The 18,651-nt window shown below is 39.0% G+C and overlaps 2 protein-coding genes across 2 annotated transcripts; one reads left to right on the plus strand and one right to left on the minus strand.

Annotated features, from left to right (window-relative positions):
• Positions 1–558: 558 nt before the first annotated feature.
• LOC117288535 (kelch-like protein 29) lies at positions 559–7,069 on the plus strand. Its single transcript, XM_033769431.1, has 2 exons — positions 559–672; positions 2,701–7,069. Exons 1-2 carry the CDS (start codon positions 657–659, stop codon positions 4,677–4,679), a joined length of 1,995 nt encoding a protein of 664 aa, XP_033625322.1. The 5' UTR covers positions 559–656; the 3' UTR covers positions 4,680–7,069.
• A 4,060-nt stretch (positions 7,070–11,129) lies between these two features.
• Positions 11,130–14,498, minus strand: LOC117287731 (NAD(P)H-hydrate epimerase-like). The gene is made up of 3 exons (XM_033768236.1): positions 14,279–14,498; positions 12,286–12,544; positions 11,130–11,444 (listed from the first exon to the last, which is right to left on the minus strand). Exons 1-3 carry the CDS (start codon positions 14,429–14,431, stop codon positions 11,227–11,229), a joined length of 630 nt encoding a protein of 209 aa, XP_033624127.1. The 5' UTR covers positions 14,432–14,498; the 3' UTR covers positions 11,130–11,226.
• Between the last annotated feature and the right edge of the window lie 4,153 nt (positions 14,499–18,651).

Below are 18,651 nucleotides of genomic sequence, written 5' to 3' on the forward strand. Positions count from 1 at the left end.
AATAAGTTGAGGGAAGAGGTGGAAATAAATTTCAACGAATTAGTGTTTAATTTACTCAAATGATATTTTTCTCTTGGGGAAAAGTTGTGAAAAACTAGTGGCAAAGTTTCTTTCATAGGGGTACATTATTGTTGTTATTCCCCCCCCCCCCCCTGTTCCCTCAACAGAATGGTGATTGACTAGTTGTTTGCTTTGTTCTTACATTCTTTTCTTCCTTTACACTTTCAAAAACAATTCTTCTACACAGGCGAACAATCTAGGTGGGTATAACACAAGTTCTGGCACAGAATGCAAGAAGAAGAAAAAAATTCCACAGAAACAGAAGGGGGCGAAGGCATGTTTTACCCCATATTACAATCGTTAATTCTTTAAATCTGTAAAATTTCTGGCAAATCAACTGTTCTCCCCAATATGCACATGTCCATCCATGCCTCCCTACCCTATACATTATCAAAATAGTACTCTCCGATCCTGTGTGGCTGAAAGTTTGATTGTGGTGTATAAATACCAAACTGTAGAGGGCGCTACCCACTTATAGCAGACGAAACTAAACAAAATGGTAGACTCTGTCTGAAATTAATGAAACCTCCGTGCAAATCTCGTCAAGACATCAAAATAACCAGCCAACCTCAAGCATTCTGCAAGGTGCATGTCGTATGAAAGCTGTTCCATGTATGTCTGTCATTTTCATAATATATTCACGTTTGGATTGTGATATTTTTAACTTGTTTATTGATGATATTGTAATTGTGTGTGACGTAAGACTAAGACTCTTATTCTTAAGAGTAAGACGAGTCGTACTCGTAGTTGTTGTATCGTTGTATCGCGTGTTTTGTTTGTTGATTGTTTACATTTCTCGACTCTGCGGTCTAACTCTAACCCTTGGTTGGTGGCTTTTGTAGCCCCACTACTCACTAGTGTGGTCATTGTTTTCCAATTGCCACACTGGGATAATTTCCCGCACCTCGCCACCAATTTATCTGCCCTATAAAACTAAATTAGTGTATAGTGGCCCAGTGCCACTGAATCTGATTCGAATTTAGCCCTGGTAAAAGTGGTAGTACTCCTAGCTAGAACTATGAGAGGTTCGTTCGGCTATCATCTCCACGAACATCTAGCAGCATAGGTTGACTTGACATGTCTCACAACAAAAACGAGGGTTTTTTTGCATTTCGATAATGAGGTAATAAAATCTCTCTTTTTTAAAATCAAATCTCGCCCAAATTAGGCTCTACGTGTTCTTTGAACTCTCATTGACCTAGGACGAGGTACACAAAAATCACTCCGCAATCTCAAAAATTGTTAAAAATTAATACTGTAATTCAGTCCCCATCTATTCCGTTTTACCACTACACTACGAACCCCCGAACGCATCGCGAATTCACTACACGTGCAATCGTGGGTGTATTATTTTTCCCCAGCATGTACGTGGAGAATTATCTGCACACGTTCGTCCTGGAAAGAACCCGATCCGTACTTTGTGTACAAAACATGTCCAGGCGTCCGGGAACCACTTAGATCTAAAGTGTACACATACTGGTACCCTGTGCGAGCTTCGTGGTTCCCATACGCGTGGACATATGTTTTGTACACAAAGCACAAAAAGTGCCAGCTATAGTTCATGGTTCTTGTGCGTCTGGTGTACAGCTATATTGAATGACCATACATTTAGACCTATTAAATTGCGGGGGAAAGAAAAGAACTTATTCAAAAATTATCACAGATGAATAACTCACTGTGCTTTTATTTTGTATCAACCTGATCTTCTCTCTGTAAGGGTTTCCATAGTCACGTCATGTCCACACATGACAAGCATATTGTCTGTGCCTTTTGTAGGGCTAGGGTTTTTCTTTCAATCTGTAATGCAGAGTTTAAAAGCTTACCATAATTTTTGAAGTGCTGTTTGACTTCTAATATGATGAGCTAGGCAAACAGACAGTAGCCGCGTGTGACCAGGTCGGTGCAAGAGTTATGGTAGTTATAATATACAAATTTTGTCAAAGTTTGTTAAACCTCAATCGCAGCTTGCAACAATGTTTTTTTTTTTCAATATCTGTCTACCTTGCTTTCCCATTTTTGGAGTCAAATTGCATTTAAAATGTATGGTAACCTTGTAAACACAGCATTGTAAACACAGCATTGATGGAAACTGTATGGCACAAGGGGAAATTTGACTCCCAAAATAGGTCAATACTTCCTACCACTACCTGGGCTGAATATCAATCCTGGGGGGGGGGGGGGTTTGATACTGATACGGATTTGGAGATGTGCGAACTTTTAAAGAGTTTGGCGTCATGGTACTATCATCATCGACGTCAATTACGGGTCATTTTAATATAAAAAAGGATGGATTATCAATTGTTTCAATCACATACAGAGTGAATTTAATACTGTTGACTATTATCTGTGATCTGATGGATGATAGACTGTAGGTGATCATCGTGAACAGTTACACCAACCCTCAGAAATCTTGAACAATGATTCAGTGCTGAAAAATATGTTAAGTGCACTGAACAAAGCAACACCCACAAAAGGGACAGTGTATACAAAACAAAGAATAAAGTTTTTTTTTCTCAGGTTTTTAAGCACGCTCTATACCTTAAAAAAAAAAGAATACTTTGCTTATTGTTACCCAAACTAAACTATTGATCAATATTTCTAAATCTCAAATATTAACTTCTGACTTATTTTCCTTCATAGATTGTCTACATGCACTCAGCAACAGAATGGATGATTTAGTGGAAATCTCTCCTCGAACCCCTCAAGCACCCGATCCAGATCTGGACATTGATACCAGTCTGGTTCAACTTGACCTCGACGATCAAGAAACGACCAACGCCTCCACCACTGAACAAGTTGGCGTCATCCAGCCAGCATCAGAAGTATATCAAGTGGGAAAGGTGACCACTCTTGGCACCTCAAAGGACGACCAAAGTAATTTTATTCTTTCAGAACTTAACAGACAGCGAGCAGAGAGTAAATTTGTGGATTTCTCTCTTGAATGTAATGGCGTTATATTTCTGTGTCATAGATGCGTCCTTGCAGCCAGTAGTCCCTATTTTGACAGAGTGATCTCCAAATGCAAAGTTAGTGACAATCGGGTTTGCCTGGACAATCTGAAGCCTGATGCTCTTCAGAGAGTTGTTAATTTTGTGTATACGTCAAGGCTCGACCTCGGAGAGGAAACGGCACCTAGTGTTTTAAGAGCGGCGTGCATGCTGGAATACCCAACTATCATTAAACTGTGCTCCAGCTTTCTCCAGAAAGCAATATCCCCGAGGAACTGTCTAGGGTTCTCCCATCTCGCCTTGGAATGCAGATGCGTCGACTTCCATCAGTCCGCTTGGGGGATTGCCCTCGAATCCCCAACTGACGTTTACGCCCAGGATGAGTTCTTGGAGATATCCGTCGACCAACTTGTTGAGTATATATCATGCGACGATTTGAATGTAACAGTTGAAGACATAGTTTATGAGGCCGTTATGAGATGGGTAAGACACGATGAGATTAACCGAGCATCGGATCTACCTAGGATCTTACAGCATCTTAGATTACCTCTCCTCAGTGATAGACTCTTCTCAAGCAGTCTTGAATCCAACCCTCTCCTTATCAACAGTGATAAGTGTCGACAGCTTGTGAAGGAGGCTAGAAATCTACGAGACTCGGCACTGAAAGGGAAAGAGATGCACAATGACTCACTTAAGCCACGTCCGTCACTGATGAGTGACTTGTTGGTCGTAGTGGGAGGAATGGAGACTAGCAGGCACTGGGTGAAGGATGTCGTTTACTACGACCCTCGCTTTGACGCGTGGGAGACACTGACTAGTCTTCCATTCCAGCAAACTGACTACAGCGTCACTACACTAGACGACAATATTTACATCAGTGGCGGTTTTAAAGAGGGTGATGCAACGTCCGAGGTTTGGTGCTACAGGACGGCACAGGATAAATGGCTCCAACTCCCAAACCTCAAACTTCCGAGGTTCAACCACACATCCATCGGTCTAGATGGAGCAGTGTTCGTAGTTGGCGGGGAAACAGACGAGGCTGGGGTCACCGAGATTGAAAGGTATGATCCCCTGAAGAACGTATGGGAAATCATTGGTGAAGCCAACCCCACGGAGAGTAACCTGACTGTGGCTGGTCTAAATCACAAACTGTACATAATTGGCTGGTTGGTGCATACTAGATTAATGTGTGCTGTCCAATGCTTTGACCTCGAAACCAAACAATGCATGATACAGCCTTGCTCGGGGCTCAACAGGCAACTTTTTCCCGTCGTCGCCTTCCAAGATGCCATCTACATTCTCGGAGGAAGCAGAATCAAAGAGGTTGCGATTTACGATCCAGACACTTACCAGTCCGCCAAAGCGGAACCGATGCGGTATAAACGCAACACGCCGAGCGTTGCTGTTGTCGGGCGTCGTCTTTATGTCACGGGTGGGGAGCTGAGACACCATCTGGACAAGGTGGAGGTTTTTGATGCAGTCGCTAATTCATGGAGCATGGTATCTTCCATGCCAAAAGGTCTATGCTTCCATGGGTGTGTAGGTGTGAGGAAGTATTTAGGACCGCCCTACAATGAACCAGAGGAACCAAAGGCCAGCCAAGATGCTGTGGGTACTCCAAGAACTCCAGGAAGAGGGGAAACAGATATCATCGTGGTGTCTCAAGAGTAGCCGTAAATTGCTATTGTTCAAGTGTTTTTACATAATTAGTTTCTTCAGTTTGAACTCATTGGCAAAGTCTTTTTTTTTTAAGCATTCTCAAATGGTTAATACTTGCATCTTTCAATTGCTGGTTCGGAGTTGTGTGGGAGGGCTATACAAACACCTGGTTGCTGAGGTAAGTAGTGAGTTCATTTTCACAACAGGGCGGTGGAAAAGACTCTCATGCCAAGTCCGAATTACTACAGCTTCGGCTACAGCTAGATTTCTGTGTTGTCTTGCAGTGAAGTATAGAACCTCCTTAGTAACAAATGTAGCTGTAGCTTTAGTGGACAAATCAAATACGGCCCGAGACACCCAGTGTCTCTGGCTAATTTCACGGCCCTTTTCAAAACCATAGCGTCAGGTTAGGCTCCATCATTAGTTTTAAAAAAGGACACTTTTGGCATGGGACTTGTAACAGGCCGAAAGTGCCTAACCTACCTACAACTGTAGGGATATATAGTGGTTGGTTTCACCAACAGTTTTTTTCTTCTTTCTGGATTGGCGTTATTAACCTCACAAACAAACCCCAAATAAAGAGGACCATTTCCTTAGCCAGTTGATGTTTAACATCAGTATCATAATTTCAGAGTTGTTAAATTAACATCGGGGAAAAAGAAAAAATTTCAAATTCCTTTGACCCTTTATTTGGTGAAATATTGTTCAAAGTAAACCAAATTTTTTTTTTTTTTTTACCCTGATGTGTGTAATAGCACTGTATACTCTTCGAGCGGTACCCGCTGCTAAAATATAGGAATCGAACTGCCTCTAGCTATCGGGCAATCGCTGTGATCTAGTTGGTAAGACACTCCTCTAGAATTGCGAAAAAGAACTTGGGTTTGAATCCCACCTGAGTAATATGCCTGTGATTTTGTTCGCAGAACCTACTAGAAGGTATCGAGTTTACTTTGCTAACACACATCAGCGTTAGGATAAACAAAATTGAAATGAATATTCAGTAACAAATTGTAAACACTACACAAATCATTCAATTTAGCTTTGGAACTATTTTTTTTATTCACTTTTTAAATAATGTACTGATTAGTACATCGTTTATACATAAATGTAAATATTGGGGTTTTTCCAAGATGTGATACATATTTGTTCTGATTTATAAAAAAAATTAAAAAAATTTTAATTTTATTTCTCAAAACATTGTGTGTGAAACTAATGTCGGAATAAATTTCCTGTGAATTGTTTCATCTGAAATGTTGCAAGATTAAAAAACTAAAAAAAATGCTAAAATGATGCAGTATGCATTTTTTATATAACTTGACCAACATGTATGATTTGAGCCATATTTCAAGTCCAACATTTTTATCAAATGTTGGCAAATTTTCAAGTTTGAATTTTAAGCTGTAAAATGATGCAGTAGGCTCTTCTGATGCCAGTTTATTTGAACTTGACCTCAGTTTTAAGCTGTACTAAATAGGCCACAAATTGAAAAAAATCATAAGGGATAGTAAGTCTAGCATTTTTATCAATTTTTGGCAATTTGTTTTGTTTAAATTTTAAGCTCTAAAATGATGCAGTAGGCTCTACTGATGCCAGTTTATTTGAACTTGACCTCAGTTTAAAGCTTTATTTTGGGAACTAATGATACTTAAAAAATAGGCAAAAAATTTGAAAAAAATCATAAGGGGTAAGTCCAGCATTTTTATCAAATTTGGCAATTTTTTTTGTTTAAATTTTAAGCTCTAAAATGATGCAGTAGGCTCTACTGATGCCAGTTTATTTGAACTTGACCTCAGTTTAAAGCTGTGTTTTGGGAACTAATGATACTTAAAAAATAGGCCAAAAATTTGAAAAAAACCATAAGGGGTAAGTCCAGCATTTTTATCAAATTTGGCAATTTTTTAAGTTAAAATCTTAGTCTCCAAAATGATGCAGTATGCTCTACTGATGCCAGTTTATATAAATTTGACCTAAGTTTTAAGCTGTATTTTGGGGAATATTGATACTTGAAAAATAGGCCAACAAATTGAAAAAATCATAAGGGGTAAGTCCTGCATTTTTGGCAAATTTTGGCAAATTTTTAAGTTTCAGTTTTATGTTTTGAAATGATGCGGTAGACTCTACTGTTGCCTTTTTATATAACTTGACCTAAGATGTAAGCTGTATTTTGGGAAATATTGATAGTTGAAAAATATGCCAAAAAATAGAAAAAAATCATAAGGGGAAAGTCCAGCATTTTTGGCAAATTTTTGCGAATTTTTTAGTGTAAATTTTAGTCTCTAAAATGATGCAGTAGGCTCTAATGATGCCAGTTTATATAACTTGACCTCAGTTTTAAGCTGTTTTGGGGGGAAATAATGATACTTGAAAAATAGGCCAAAAATTGAAGAAAAAAAACATAATCATACTTGAAAAATAGGCCAAAAAATAGAAAAATCATAAGGGGTCCAGCATTTTTGTCAAATTTTGTCAAATTTTTAAGTTTAAATTTTAGTCTCTAAAATGATGCAGTAGGCTCTACTGATGCCAGTTTATATAACTTGACTTCAGTTTTAAGCTGTATTTTTGGAAATAATGATACTTAAAAAATAGGCCAAAAATTGAAAAGGATCTTAAGGGGTAAGTCCAGCATTTTTATCAAATTTGGCAATTTTTTAAGTTTAAATTTTAGTCTCTAAAATGATGGAGTATGCTCTACTGATGCCAGTTTATATAACTTGACTTCAGTTTTAAGCTGTATTTTTGGAAATAATGATACTTGAAAAATAGGCCAAAAATTGAAAAAATCTTAAGGGGCAAGTCCAGCATTTTTATCAAATTTGGCAATTTTTTAAGTTTAAATTTTAGTCTCTAAAATGATGCAGTATGCTCTACTGATGCCAGTTTATAAAACTTGACTTCAAATTATTTTGGGAAATATTGATACTTGAAAAATAGGCAAAAAATTGAAAAAATCATAAGGGGTAAGTCCAGCATTTTTGTCAAATTTTGGCAAATTTTTAAGTTTGGCAAAAATAGAGACAGAATCTCCTGCCACACAGGTAGTAATTGCTTAAAGAAAGATTAAATATGAGTCGCACTTTACTCTCCTACTCGTTTGAATCTCCCATCAAGTTAATAACCAGAACTTCAGTAAAGCTGGGTACATGTTCCGATTGTTGTTCACACAGCGGCGTTTTGTCGTAAACATGTGAATCAGAGCTACGGCTGAATCAGAGCTACGGCTGGATCAAGTTCTCAGCTAATATTAGCAAAGCTGTGTGCACACTCCAAGTGCAAATAGCTACTAGATTGCATTTAAAGTTTGAAGAGAACCGTTTGGTTTGATCCTGTACAGAAGAAAAAATGGGGCGTACCAGGGGCAACTGCCCTCCAAAATTAAGGCAAAACAGCGAGGATGACTTGGGCACATCAAGAAGAAAAAACACTTGACAAGGAAAGTTAAACAAACACTGTACTTGGTATTACCAATTGGTATTCGTGTTTTTTCTTTATTTTAAAATGTCAGTCAAATTAACAGTACACGTCTATCTGTACCCCCCCCCCCCACCTTAACCAAAGAGTCCCCATATTATGCCAATGCCAAGAACCGGGCCAAATTACATGGCTCTGCTTACTGCCGATAACTTTGCTTCAATCACCAATCTCCGCTTACGGTGCATGCGCCTAATTGCAGTAGCTGTGTAAGCAAAGAATGCCTAGCACAAGCCATAGGTCCTGCTAACCTGTAAAATATGCTATAGAGGTAAGCGCGGAATTCCCTGCTTCCATAAGCGCAGATTTTTTGCTTAGCCAGTAAGCAGAACCATGAAATTTTGCCCCGATCTTGAGGATCCTGAATACCTTGATTCCATTTCCATTCTGAAAAAGAAAGTTATTACTACATTAATCAATGGATAGAATACCTGGAAAAGAGACTTGCCATACGTACTTTGTAAAAACAAATTTGTTTACATTTCAACTTACTGGTGATTTGAACAGTAAACTGACATATTACTCTAACATGGATATTAGCAATGACAAAAGTTTCTTTGGACTTTCTTAAAAGACTGCATCAATTTCTCGACATAATTTCACCTCAAGGTAAAGAGGAGACCAGACATATTTTACTCCCACTCTTTGATGTTTTTGGACCAAGGTGTATACAACAAAATAAAATGTTCTCAAAACGATCATAATAAAATGGTTCATGTACATATTATTTTGACAGTACATGAGTCTACAAATTTACAGAATTTCATAAATGTTTTATACCTTCACCTAAAATGTCCACAACAAGCCCTCTATTTTTACACCGTAATTAAAGAAAACCTCGACACATCTACATGTATGCTACAATTTAACCCATTAAGAACCATTTGAAAAAGAAATTAAAACTTTGTTGAATTCTTCGCAGAAATTATGAGACAGGGAGACACCTTTGGTACATTTATAATTTCTATATGGAAAGATTTTCATATCCTGCCACCAATATTTCTCTCATTTTTATCAAATTTGAGTAAACTAGATACTAATTGATTTCATAACAAATTAAATGGTGGTGGCAGGATACAGAAATGTTTCTGTCTATATATTCAGAAAGAGATGTCCAGAATATTTATCAAATTTTGCATCCCTTTACAATGTAATTTCTCCAAATCATTAGGATTCAATAAGAAGTAATCAAACTTGAGTTGTGTCTGGCCACAGGCTTCCAAATCTAGACTTTGAGGGACTATCATTATCATTATGCGGCAGATGAGCTCAAACTGTCTTAAAAGAACTGGGTCTGCCGTGAGGGAAATATGCATGCAGCCAGTTTGGCTGTGTATCAAAATGATTTGTTACCAATGGTCTAGAAATCTCACGGAAAGCTGACGGCGACTGCTCTATATTCCGATACTCCTCTGCTTAAAAAAAAAAAACACTTTGTGATTCTCAAAAAAACAAACTTGTGATTCTTACACAAGTGTTGGGGTTAGGGTTTAGAAACATACAATCAAAGGGTGACGGAACATAGGGGCGAATAGAGTTGTCGGAACATAGGGTTGTAATCGTAGCTGACATTAACGGACACATATTGTGAGCAGCGGAGCTCAGCATTGGATCTCTGCACTTTTCTGGAAAGGTTAATAGATAGTTCCCAATAGACGCCATCTTTACGGGCAGCTTGGGTTTTGGTTTTGGCAGGGATGAGAAATTTCAGACTTTTATCTGAATTTAGACTTTTCAAGTCTGCTGGTTAACAAAAAACTGCTGTACTTTTCTCCAGATAAAATAAGTCATGCTCTTGGTGTACTTATTTAGTGCTGAGCATACTAATCCTAAAGCTCCTTGTATGGATTCTATAACTCCAGGGGTTGTCAAAAGGTGGAATTGCCATCATTTCAATAACGAGGCCTGGATTCCAGACCAGTCTTCTCACTTGGTGTATCTCAACATATGCATGAAATAACAAACCTGTGAAAATTTGAGCTCAATTGGTCGTCTAGTTGCGAGATAATAATGAAAGAAAAACACCCTTGTCACACGAAGTTGTGTGCGTGGTTGATTTCGAGACCTCAAATTTTAAATCTAAGGTCTCAAAACCAAATTCGTGGAAAATTACTTCTTTCTCGAAAACTACGTCACTTCAGAGGGAGCCGTTTTTCACAATATTTCATACTATCAACCTCTCCCCATTAGTCGTCACCAAGTATGGTTTTATGCTAATAATTATTTCGAGTAATTACCAATAGTGTCCAGTGTCCACTGCCTTTAACCCTTAAAGCATAGTTGTGCACAATAACATGTCTGATTTTACTGTTAAGGTGGCGGACTTTACACTGCGGTTACACGGGAACCCAACCTCGCTCCCAGGGGTGATCAATTTCGCCGCGCCATTTTTTTCCCAGCATGCCCTGCTTGATCGTAACCCCTGGAAGTGTAACTCAAAAATATCCAAATATAAGGGATATTACAATTAGTCCTGTGGTTGATCCGTTCTGTGTTGGGCGTTAGTCGCACACACGCTGGATGCGCTGTGTGTAATAAAAGTCATAAACTTGCCTTGGCGTTCAGTGTTGCGTGAACACGCACATCTTTATATACGCACGCGTTTTGGCGTATAGAGCTTTTTGAAAACGCACAGCGTTTCAAATTTTGCGCGCATATGACAGCCAATCAAAGACCCAGATTGGAGTTTCCCTCCCAGGGGTTAGAGACGTACGCAGAGCTGGCGTGATACGGCGCGCTGCCCATGGTAGCGAGGTTGACGGGAACCATCTATATTTTTGCAGGCCTGGAATTTCACAGAGGCCATGTCTTAACTTGCACTGTTCTTGGACTTGGTGCCCCTTCAAAAGTTTTCCGCAGACTTCTAGATTTTCCAATGGAAGTGTGAAAATGGCCTTGCCCTCCCAAGATGAAATTCCATGCCTGTTTTTGAGGGAATGTTTTGTCTTTTTTCAAAAGTTGTACCTTTCTTTTACTATGTTATGTTGACACTAAATTCATGTCATAATGGCTAGCATTGAAAGAGAGGATCTACTTTTACAATTAGAAAATATTTACACAGGGAAATTTAATTGAATATTCTTGTTTGTTAAATTGATGACTTTGTTGTCAATTCCACGACACAGTCTGCCCCTGGGTAGTTCGGGAGTGATAGTTGATACTTGTGGGCCAACTCTGGAGGTACAAAACGTCCGCCTAGATAATGGTACTTTCCCTTGAAGTGTTCGGCTGCTTTCTTGGGAGCGGTTAGCGAGATCAGGAAGTCTGGCTTCAGGCCGTCCTCATTTCCCTTCTCGACGTCCCAACCTGGGGGAGAAATACGAGGGGGGGGGGGGAGAAGATTGATGGAAGAGATGAAGGTGAGGAGACAGGAATGGGGAGGGGAGGGTGAGTGGGTTTAAGAAAGCAGGGAGGATTTAGAGGAGGGAATGAAATAAAACAAAGATTTAATTTTGGAATGTAAGCAGATTGATGGGATCAATGTTATGCAAATCAACGTTCAATTTACATGGGGACAATAAACAAGAAATGATGGTGAGGAGACAGGAGGGTAGGGAGGTGAGGGTGGAAGATGAGTGGGTTAAAGAAAACAAGGGGTTGAGATGGAGGGAAATAAAGAGAGTGAGACCAAAGTAAGAATTAATTTGGGAATGTAAGCAGATTGATGGGAACAACATCAAACAAATTTTCATTGAATTGGGAAAAGAAGTGGACAAGAAAACAAGGATCAGGGGTAGGATTCAGCATCTCTTACTTTCAGAACTAAAAACATCTATTTTAAAAGCATATTTTTGTGTAATATAACACAAATAGGATATCGCCTTTTATTTGGGGGGGGGGGGGATATCTTCTGCTGGGATTAATACAAAACAAATGAAAACATCCAGCATACAAATTCTAGAAAAAATAAAGTATTGTATTTGGGGGGAGGGGGGAGGAGGCAGGCACAGAGAATGCCACTGAGAAAGGTCTTCATGTTAGAGGGGGGAACCCCCGTTTTATTTGCCTCACTATAAAGAGCGTTAAATAATTAGTTTAAAGCAATCATTGAAATTTCAGTATACTCTATTGAGTGGACTCGGAAAATCTCCAACAAAGATGATAAAACTTGGCTTTATGCCACCAAGGAGCGTCCGGCTCAACATACCTGACGGAATATCAATACTGCAAAGAGGAATTGATGTGCCTCTCAGTAACTTGAGCACATCATCGAACGGCGCCCTCACTTGACCCGAAAAACTGAACCCGAATATAGCGTCGACGACAAAGTTGTAACTCATATCGATGAGGCTGCTCGAGGGCAGGTAGGATAGGAATGGGATATCCATGTACTTGCATTGTGTGCTGAGGCTTTTGAAGAGTTGGGCGTCCCGTTGTTTCGGGTAGTAGATGGATGGCAGGTAACCCTGAGCATTGGGAGAATAATAACAGGTCTTAAATATATAACGCAGTTCCAAAAATGATCGTTGCTCTTCACAAACAAACAAAAAACAACATTAGCAATTATAACACACTAGAATAAATAGGTATTGAGATTGCGTTTGAAAGCATCAACTATTGGTGAGGATCTTATGGTCTGTGGTAATTGGTTCCAGAGAGTCGGCCCGGAAACACTGAACGATCCATCGCCTATCTGTTTGTTACTCTTTAGGATGGTAAGACGAGTAACGTCCCGGTTTCGATCGTAGGCCTTCCCTTGATGGTATACATGGGTGGCAATGCAATCTTTCAGATAGACCAGCGACAGATCATTGAGAGCTTTGTAGATGTAGAGTAGTGTTCCAGGATCGAGAGATGAGAGTGAAGACAAACACGTAAATGTCGACCATTTGCATTTATGATGTTCGCCTACTCCCGCTGCGATGTTTGCTTATTGGACATCCTGAAAGCCTGTTAATCATTTACAGGGTCAGTGTAAGCGAGTAATTGAGTGAATTAAATGAGAGTGGATTGTAAACTGTGCAAACCTCATCACTACTTTAGCGCAGCCTTGCTTGGTGATGTATGGCGGGTAGAACTCTATAGCCCAGGTTAGACTCACTTCGTTGCATATCGCGACAGATTGATAAGATAACAGTAGTTCGACCTAGGTAAAGGTAGAAGTTTATTTTTGTTCTCCTCCAAACAATGAAACCAAACTGATTTTGCTTATTTTGGCAAACTTGGGGAGAGGAAGGGAAAGTAGTCTTTCTTTCAATTGTTTGCAAGATTTTAGACCATGTGAACTTAGTTTACAATAAGTGTGACCTTGTGCATTCTTTTAGTATCCTGGCAAGCAGGATACTGCACACAGGTCATATGGGAAAGTTGACATTGTGTGTCATAATTTCCACATAAATCCAAGAATTATGAAAGTAAAAGCTGGACAAGTTGATAAGAATTGAACAGTAATTATAATTTGTTCCATTAGGCTGTGTACACAGGCTCTGTGGCTCTTTTGTAAACATGTGATGTCACAGGTTACATCGTCTCTAGAGAGCATAATTAAAGAAAAACAGGGAAATGAAATTAACAAAATGATTGATGAGGTACTTATTTGATCAATCAAACGCCATGTCCAAAGTGGTCACTACCGCTACGGCTTGATCATGCCGTGAAGCATAGGAGGCCCATAGCTGCAGCTGCCATTTTGGACACGCCCTTTAGAACATAATAACGTGGAGGCTATAAACTGAGTGCCTAGATGTCTCATGAGAGGCAAATCATACGGCAGTCATTTTGACTGTATGGCAAATATCCGTCTAAGTCAATCAAGTAATTCTCTCTTTTTCACACATCTTGGTATGAGCATTTTTGGTATTCATTTATTTCCATTCCAACAGATAATCAAAATTAAAATAACAAAGAACAGTATTGAGGAGAATTGAAAATGGGGGCATAACCAGAAAAGCCAAAGCTCACTATTATTATTTTATTTTAATTTTGTTTAATGCGGTTTGTTCCAAACAAGGCTAAAACACCACTCTTAACACATAGCGTGTATTTATCATACACACACCGACGTGTATGCCTACTTCATATTCAAATGCCGCACGTGTCCTCTTGCGGTCCCTTTGCGTTTGTGCACACAGCAACACCAGTGCGCCCTCTAGTTCTTATAAATAACTCTATGGTTCTTAGCTATTCGTGTTTTCACTTACGAAGAGTTTGAGATGTCGAGCACAGACCAGCCCATCCCCACCATTGTTGCCTGGTCCACAGCATATTAACACTGTAGGTTCTGACTTGGTGAGACTATTGATGGGGTATGCTTTTGATATGGCAGTGGCACAACTCAGTCCCGCTAGCTCCATCAGTTGATCTAGACTGTAGCAGTACGTTGAGAAGAGTTCTTCATCTATTGCAATTGCTTCCTTTTGGCTGAAGAAGAAAAAAATTAAAAAAGAAACATTTTAATTTTCATTTTCATTTTAATATGGGAGGATAATTATTCGTCCTAACAACTGAGAAACTAAATTGCAAAGGATGTGTCTCACGGTGTTTGAGCAGCAGGCATGATACAGACGCTTTAGGCAGCCAGCAACATCAGCCTAGTACCACAGAACACAGCCATACATCAAAAGTCTTTGAATTTTCTGGAGGAAGGAAATCGGAGGGCAGAAAAACTTTCATGGCATGGGAGAGATCATGGCACACAACTCTACCCTCATATGGCATTATAGTCAAGAATCTAACCAGAGCCACATTGATGATGAGAGGCGAGCGCTTAATGTTTGGTAATTACTCAAACCAAATATTAACTTCAAAAGTGACTTGGTAACGAGCATTGGAGAGCTTTTGATAGTATAAAACATTGTGAGAAACAGCTCCCTCTGAAGAAACATAGTTTTTGAGAAAGAGGTAAAATATTAAAAGACTTCTAGTTATTCCTCTCTGAAAGCACACAAATTCGTCCAACAAGGGTGTTTTTTCTTTCATCATTTTCTCGCAACTTCGATGACCAATTGAGCCCAAATTTTCACAGGCTTGGTATTTTATGGTTATGATGGGATACACCAAGTGAGAAGACTGGTCTTTGACAACTACCAAACTTGTACTGTGCCTTTATCCACCTTAGCCATTCATGCCACATGTCGGACTTCTTATGTGGAATAAGAACGGTGTTTTACTATTATTGTCAGTCTAATAAAGTACCTTTCAATCAAATGAGGTATACTTAATACCCATAAAGACAAATGAAATTTATTAATATATTCTTTATCCACGATGCAAATTTAACATCTCTTATATCGTTGCGGTACCCGCTGCCAAAACATAGGATTCGAACTGCCTCTAGCTACCGGGAACTCGGTAGTCTAGTTGACAAGACACTGCTCTAGAATTGCAAGGGCCATGGGTTCGAATCCTACCCGAGTAACATATGCCTGTGATATTTTTTCATATGAATCAGGAATTAAGTACTGAGTATACAGTGCGAACACACATCGGTGTATGGGTATAAAACCAAAAATTAATAGAAATCTATCCCCCTTACATCTCTCAGCACTCCTTCAAATAAAAACAGTTTTTTTTTTTTTTTTTTACGATGATAATCTTTTATTTATGAACAACAACGTCGTTAAACGTAGTTACTATACTTCCCCTCCTCGCTACAAACAAAAATATAACAGTATATTATTCTCCCCATTCATGGGGAATGACAATTTGTTTAAAACCTTTGGTAAAAAAAACCAAATAAAAAACAGTAAACTTAATTGCGTGTTTAACTGTGTCAGGAATTTTGTTCATACTTTGAATCTGGTCTCGTACAATAGGAGACTTTCCAACGCTAGGTGGCAGCAGACATACCGGGTAAATTTCCATTGTTTACGTAGTTCTGAACATGCGCATAATTCTGAGAACAATGGATTTACCCGGTAAGTCTGCTGCCCTCTATCGTCCCAGAAAGTCTCCCATTAAATTCTGGTCCAGTAGACACTTTGAGCCACAAACTCTGAGGTCTTATAGATTTCTCCCTCAAATTCAAGCTGAGGCAATGTGTACATTGAATTTATGAAAACAATTACAACAGCTGTACATTTCATCCCTTTTTGGCGCCCAATTTTATGGCTCCCCTTACCGCAGCATTCTTCAATTACGGTCACTATTCTCCGCTATACAGGGCTGAAGCCAAATCTTTCTGCACACGGTGTGTAATATGAGTATGCTACACAGCTTCAAGTCTTAGTTGAAGACTTTTCCGTTCAAGAAATCTTTCTCATAACTAGAGACACTTCATCTGTTGTCTGCATCTGATTCATGTTCTCCAGTTTTTTATTTTAATTTTGTGCACCTTGGGTGTGATTGGACTCGGACATGTGCGTAGTATTAAATATTTAATTCTTGTATATTTGGTTTGCGGTAACACCATGTGTGTATCTACTTGCCAGGTAGAGTTGTTCTTAGGGAACCAAATATACATTGATACCTCACCATGCAATGCCTCAAATCCTATATATTTAATTCTTGTTATTAATGTGAAGTACGCACATACAGTACAAATCTTCCTTGCTAACCTGTTTGACAAATGTTTCCATTATGCGAGTATGTTTCACTTAGGAAAAGTAGAGCCGAAGAAACTGTACCCGGATCATAAAAATCTCTTTCAGAACAAGAAACAAAATATTTCCCCTGACGCCCCCAATCAAGCAAACAAACAAAGACAAACACAACCTCAAGTGGGGGAAAAAAAAATTAACAACCTGAAGTGTTCATCCTACTATATGTTTTCCTTCTCCCATACAACTTTGTGAGATAGTGCCATAGCTCAGCAGATAAGCGCACCGAACTCAAGCTATGGTGATGTCATGACTTAGGACTAGTCCTAGGAGATATTAAAAACTTAAGGGTAGTCCTAAGTTAGGAAGAGTAACTCGTCCCAACTCGAGATAAGACTAGCCCGGACTCTTAGTGAAATCGACCCCTGGTCATGGCACTTGTGTAATTGAGCAAGACACGTATCATAGTTTCTAACTTTGGATGGGGCGTAAACCTATAGAGCTCTTTTCTACAGTGACAGCAATTTATCAGGGGTTATAATCATTTTGAGCAAGGTTGTAAAATTGTACAAGTTGCACTTTGTGTGAAAGGAAAACAATGTTTGGACTGTCCAAGGTCCGTGACATCTTCTCAAAATGTCCATACCTAATTGACAGATTGTCCTTACACACAGGGTGCATTTTTGTAAAATTTTGCAACCATGCTAAAAATTAGACAAGTGACCCTCGTTAAATAGCTGTCATGTGAAAGGGCTTTAAAAACTGTGTATTTCGTAAGGTTAAAGAACCCAGCAGTACACTTATCGTTAAAGCCATTGGACACTTTCGGAACAGAATTTTTTTTTTTTAAGTTCACAGATTTACAAATAACTTACAGGGTTTACAGAAGGTAATGGTGAAAGACTTCTCTTGAAATATTATTCCATGAAATGCTCTACTTTTTGAGAAAACATTAAAACAATATAAATTCTCGATGCGAGAATTACAGATTTATTTTAAACACATGTCATGACACGGCGAAACGTGCGGAAACAAGGGTGGGTTTTTCCGTTGTTTTCTCCCAACTCCGATGACCGATTGAGCCTAAATTTTCACAGGTTTGTTATTTGATATAGAAGTTCTGGTACACGAAGTGTGGGCCTTGGACAACACTGTTTACCGAAAGGGTCCAATGGCTTTAAGAGAAGCAGTTTGGCTGCAGAGTGCGTCGCATTACCTTATAAAAATCTAAACAAGAAGATATGTAAATACATGTAGGTCTCATAATGCAAACATTGCTCTGTATCATAAAAAATAATGAGAGCTTTGACGCCAGTCAAGTGTGATCAAACACCATGATAACTGCAGATGATTATACAAAATGCCTTGTGGGGCGTCCCTCTCTTTAGATGTCCCCTGTGGAAATCCATTGTGGGGTTTTTCATGATGAAGTCTAGACCTCTTTAGCTAACTCAAATTTTCTTTTGCGGATATGATTACCAAATTTTGATTTTATTTTGGTGTTTTTGTTTTACCAATTTCTCAAAAACTACAGCAACTCAGCAAGTAATAATTTAATGGAAGCCTCCTATTATCATTACCTTCAAACCGCGTAAGTTGTATGTAAATCTGTGAACATTCTTTTTTGTGTCGTACAAAAAGTACCCTAAACCCTTTAAGAAGAAATCTTGACATGTTATAGCCCATCTTCAATCCGCCACAAGATGATATGGTTATTACTTATAAATCATCTTGCAGTCTGCCATCCTCGCCCACTTAAAAGAGAGACATTACGTTGTTAAAAAGGCACCATTCTCTCATTTCAGTATAAGCTGTGTTTGCATCAAGCTGTAGTTGCAGACGTGATACGTGCTACTTTTAACTTATTAGTTTGCTCCATACTCGGGGGGGAAAAAACAAAACTGGAAAAAAAAAATCACAGATGTAATGGATATCTTCGATGGTGAACATCACCTCACTGTTCAGATGTTATGGATACTGTTTTTGAAAGTGTCTTACAAAGCTAGCACAGAAAATCAGCGCTTGCCCTGTAAGCG

Source organism: Asterias rubens, chromosome 3, assembly GCF_902459465.1.
Source record: "Asterias rubens chromosome 3, eAstRub1.3, whole genome shotgun sequence".
NCBI lineage: Eukaryota > Metazoa > Echinodermata > Asteroidea > Forcipulatida > Asteriidae > Asterias > Asterias rubens.

Excerpts from the sequence above, each read along its gene's own strand:
- LOC117287731 (XM_033768236.1), bottom strand. The coding sequence starts at position 14,431 with ATGGAGCTAGCGGGACTGAGTTGTGCCACTGCCATATCAAAAGCATAC. Across the intron at positions 12,545-14,278 it reads CTCGACATCTCAAACTCTTC|GGTTACCTGCCATCCATCTA; the intron begins GTAAGTGAAAAC and ends CCCAATGCTCAG. Across the intron at positions 11,445-12,285 it reads CAGTATTGATATTCCGTCAG|GTTGGGACGTCGAGAAGGGA; the intron begins GTATGTTGAGCC and ends TTTCTCCCCCAG.